General features: G+C 31.9%; 1 protein-coding gene across 1 annotated transcript; it reads right to left on the reverse strand.

The window, feature by feature from the left end:
* Nucleotides 1–392: 392 nt before the first annotated feature.
* LOC145276694 (uncharacterized) lies at nucleotides 393–4381 on the reverse strand. The gene has a single exon (XM_080127883.1). The coding sequence runs from the start codon at nucleotides 3451–3453 to the stop codon at nucleotides 2443–2445; it is 1011 nt and encodes a 336-aa protein (XP_079984009.1). The 5' UTR covers nucleotides 3454–4381; the 3' UTR covers nucleotides 393–2442.
* Nucleotides 4382–5192: the final 811 nt, after the last annotated feature.

Here is a 5192-nt window from a genome sequence, read left to right on the forward strand (position 1 = left end):
AATTTCCAATGATTAATATTATAACACACTCACAGTGGTTCAACATGTCGGCCATGAGAATTGAAAAGGTAAATAAGTGAGACGTAATATAATTTGAACAATAAAATTTACGACATAAAATTTCCCGCCTTTTTTTAACGACATTTTTATATTCACACGTTTTTGAAACAAAATGAAATGCAAAAAATTGTGCAATTGCTTTTAAAAATAACCAGACACATATTTAAAACATAAAATCATTTCTTTAAATCATTTTTATATATATATAAAAAAATCAGTTTTGTCATGATAAATCACATTGATGGCAGTGTGTGTGTGTATATATATATATATATATATATATATATATATATATATATATATATATATATATATATAAGTTTTACCTTTGTATATCAAAGTTTGATATGAATTGTTTATGTTTGTATGGAAGATGATATAAAAAATGTGGTTATCCTTCGACTGAAACCAAAAATTGCTTTCAGTTATTTGTCTTCCGCTCAATATCACTGAAGATCGGCTTTTTTGAAGCTGTTTCCCAAAGAAATACAATAAAACCGTGAACGTTGTTATTTTTTTTATTTAAGATGTCGACAAATGCTGCCCCGTTGAAACAAACGAATAATATATTATGTTTATGGTAATATTTTTAACGATAATATTTTGTTCAATTTTTCAAATGATCTGCTTTTCTGTTAACAAAGTATAAACATAATGAACGCAATCGTTCATTTCATTTTCAATTTGCACGGACGGTGGTGGACATGTTTGCAAGACCCGCATTTTAAGCTAATAAGAAGAGAGCCGTTTGGCTTTCTTTAGGATTACAAAGTTAAAATTCAGTTGTAAGGGTGTCAGTCTTCTGAAGGTTGAAGTTTCAATCCTCAGTACAGGCGGCACTCAAAATAGGATTGCAAATTATTTAGAATTTCAATCCAGTCATGGCTGACGGAACGAGAACATTCTACCCTCGTGGATTAAATAAAGTGTTCTATTTGGAATTCCATGCAGATTCTTGAGTTCAGCAGAACGATTCTCGTGTTCGTCAAGATACCTATGAAGAAGGTCGGCGGTCATATCGACCGAAATGTTGTGAACATAATATTCCAAATGTAGCCCGAATAATCCAAATAATATGAATTATCAATTCATATTTAAAAAAATTCAGAAACACGATCGTTTTTTGTTTTAACAATTTATAATGAAAATGATCGTCCATTTTGTTTTTTTATGTTACGCGGACGACAGTGAACATGTTCGTCTTTTGGGATGAATGACTCGCATTTCAAGGGTAAGAAAACAGAATTGTTTGGTTTGTCTGATTGTGATAAAAAAGAAAAAAAATTAATTAAATTTCTGTTTTACGGCACACCATCTCATTTTTTGATCATTCTAAAGTTTTTGTTGCCGTTATTAATGATCCCTTTAAAGTGTGACTCGTTATTATCAACTCGGACGAGTATTGCAACAAAGGATTTATTTTTTGTTTATTTTATAGTATATAATGTTGTTTTTTTAATTGGGCAATTATATATGCGATTGAAGAGTGATCGGACGAAACTATTTAAAGTGTTTAGGGGGGGGAATGAAGCAAATAGCAAGTCAGACATCCTCCGCTGAATTTGCAAATAAATCTGTTACTCGATTTCCATAAGGAAATGTTTTAGTTTTTTTTTAAATTTTCTTCCTCTGTTGATGTACGGTTTTTTTTTCTGTTTTTTCATTTTTTTTTATAACTTTCCAGTTTGAAACGTTTTTTATTTTTTTATTTTTGTAACTTCACAAACTATGGTTTGTTTTATGTGAATATTAATTCGAACACTAGCGTACTTTTTTCCCGTAATTTTTAACGAAGGTTGTACACTTTTATTTTAGAATAAATAAAGTTTCGTTTCAAAAGTGGAAAGCTGCATTTGTTAAAATCAAACTTTATTTCTGAAACCTTTTTTTTATAGCAACAAAACGATGGGGTACAATGGATTTGTTTTGCGACATGAAAGTCTACTTCTCTATAAATGCTCTCGCTTGGCAATATCTGATTTGTTTTGTTCTGATTTACCGATACGTCAACCATTTTTTTTTTAATGTCGAAACACAATATCCATTGTTAATCATCTCTTGTATATGATTGATCGGATACAAGTTGCTAGTTTTACTCATAGGTATTGAGGAATTGCGGATTAGCAATTTTACCGAGAGTATTAGTGCATAATTAAATATAATAGATCCAAAAGTATTTGATCTCGATACAGCTGATCACATAGTCCGTGATATTATCCATTAATCGAATTCCATGTTCTTCAGTCCACACAAGAATACGATTTACAATATTTTAGATGGCTTAAAACCATTTTTTTTGATGACAGACAATACATCCGACTGTTCGGTTCGTAAGATTATTAGTATTGTTTAAGGCCAATTCTTTATGTGCAATTATTAACGTTAGCTTTTTACGATTCCGTCATAAGTGATTTTACGTTTTCGTCCCGTGCGCCGACGACCCCTACCGTCCATGGCCGTCGTGTCCTTAATCAATTTTATTTCGGCTCCTGTGCTTTTTAGAATACTAGCCAAGGCCGAAATATAATGAATGGCGAGTCGGAGAGTGGCAATCTTTGAGAGTTTCTGGTGTTCACTTAAATTCGACTTCGGGACGACTTTTCGAAGATCATCAAAGGCATCGTTGAGCATATGCATGCGGGTTCGCTCCCTCTCCGTTGCACCTTCACGACTTGTATCCGTGTGACCATTGCTGCTCTGTCGAGAACGCGTCCTACCCGGTCGGTGATATTGGGCCAGGTTATGATATTTCATCGTTTCTCTGTAGAAGTCAGAGGTCGTGTAATTTGTGGGCGGGCTGACTCCCGTCGGGTTCACAGCTGAAGTAGCATTTGAATGCGGATTCTGGATCGTTTGTCCGTGCGGATGAATATTATAAGGATAACCATGGTGATGGTGATGGTGGTGATGGTGATGGTTATGCGGATGGATCTGTGGCATGGATTCTGTTAGGGTGGTCAGTTGGGCCGGGTGAATTTGAGGATCTTGAGATTGGGCTGGGTGCTGTTGATCTTGATGATGTTGCGCTGAATGTCCTGATTGCTGGATCGATTCCTGGTGCTGCAAGTCGCATAAATCCGATGTGGTTACACTTGTGGGATAGTAAGCACCACACGGGTAGTCTGGTTGGAGGGAGGTGTCGTGTATACCCCAGTGTATGGTTGTTGTGGTTGGGGTGGCCATAGTGGAGCCATTGTATGCGTACGAAGATGGCGACGACGTGACCATTGGTGCCGAAGTTAATGAGTTCGTACCGGTAACAATAGTATTGTCCCTCTGCCCGTAGAAAAGGTCAGAATCTAAAACTCGGGTTTGCATCGCTTCATAAGTTCCAGTTGCACCACCGTTTTCCGGGTACATACTAGTTGGATATGAAGCCTCGTATTCCATCATTTTGCCTTGATAGGGGTACTAGCCTCGTTCTTTTTAAAGAGCGATTTACTATCACTGAATTTAAGTGTGTCAAGTTTTACTCAAGACAATAAGTTTTATTTTAAATTGATAAATTGATGTGTTTTTATTATTTTTTTTATATGTCCTGTGTTTGCATTATTTATAATGACTTTTTGTGTGTTGCCTTATTTATAATGACTTTTTTGCAAGGGAGCACAACTTATTAACTCGGGAATAAGTGTTATCGAGTGTTATCGAGTGTCACGTGGCCAGTGAAACAACGCCGTGACGATCAGTAATGGTGAAAAATTGGTATTTTTTGATTATTTAAGAGGACGACTCAAAAAAGAATTGTTTCCATTAGACTTGAAAACGACCATGCTATATTCAGCTGGGATGCAGCCTCGCGGTATTGTGTCCCACAGACGGGCAGTTCAATGAAAGAAACATTGCTCATGGAATTTCGATAGGACCTCGTTTCCTACAAATAATACATTTTGTTAGTTTGTCTGTCACGCTTATCTTTTGTTTTGCTTCCAATAAATATTAATATTGTTAAAACTACGTGATCAAGCTTTATGTACAATTAGGTTGCCAGTTGTGACATTTAGTCATTTAGATTCAAGAGATTTCCGATGATGTGAAAGATACTATTTATTTGGACTGTCACACGTGAATGTGATATATCCTTTTATTGGTCTGTCACACTCTTGTTTGGAATGAGATTTCTATTTCTAAACGCATTAATTGGATGGGTGCATCTTGATCCGATTTTTTTTTTGACATTCGATGTTTATGAACAAAAGAAAAAAGTTTTAATTAAAAAAATGCAAACGTGTGATTATAATTTTAATTAATTTTTTTTTTAGAAATTCACTTTATCCTATTCTGTCATTGGAATCAATTAATCATTTCTGATTACCGTTCGCCAGAATAATTTTATTCTGATAAAAGAACGACTTTAAAATTCTATTTTTATATCTAAATACTATACTACCAATACACCGTTTCATCATCAATGTATCTGCTAATAATAATAATAATAATAATAATAATAATAATAATAATAATAATAATAATAATAATAATAATAATACTAATAATAATACTAAAATTAATATTTTATTATGATAAAAAAATAAGCCTTTAAATATTTATTTCAGTTTATCAAAATTATATATTTTAACAAAACAACGTTTCGTCTTATTTAAAATTATACTAACTGATATTATAAATAACTAATATTAATACTAACTAATATTGATAATAACAAATATCAATAATAACCAATATTAGCAACAAATAGTAAACAATAATAACAAGAAAGATAAAATAAGAAATATAATAAGAATAATATCTAATATTAAAATAATGCAAATAATAATATATTCAAGCAATAACTAATATTAAAATAATGCAAATAATAATATATTCAAGCAATAACTAATATTAAAATAATGCAAATAATGAAACATTTTAAAAATAACTGATATCAATTATAATCCATATTAATAACTAATTCTGCTAATAATGACCAATAATAATAACGAATTAAGATGGTTAATTATTTTGTTGTGTTCAAATATTTTGTCTTCTTTGATTTATTGTGTATTTATTTAAATAATGTTGTCATTCTATTTTTGTATAAACATTTAAGATATTTATCTTTGATTTGTTGTGTATTTATTTAAATAATGTTGTCATTCTATTTTTGTATAAACATTTAAGATATTTATCAA

The sequence above is a fragment of the Euprymna scolopes genome, chromosome 5 (genome assembly GCF_053919585.1).
Source record: "Euprymna scolopes isolate OS-2025 chromosome 5, ASM5391958v1, whole genome shotgun sequence".
In the NCBI taxonomy this organism is placed as follows: domain Eukaryota; kingdom Metazoa; phylum Mollusca; class Cephalopoda; order Sepiida; family Sepiolidae; genus Euprymna; species Euprymna scolopes.

Bases quoted from the DNA above. Each gene is read 5' to 3' on its own strand.
- LOC145276694 (XM_080127883.1), bottom strand. From the start codon at position 3,453: ATGATGGAATACGAGGCTTCATATCCAACTAGTATGTACCCGGAAAAC.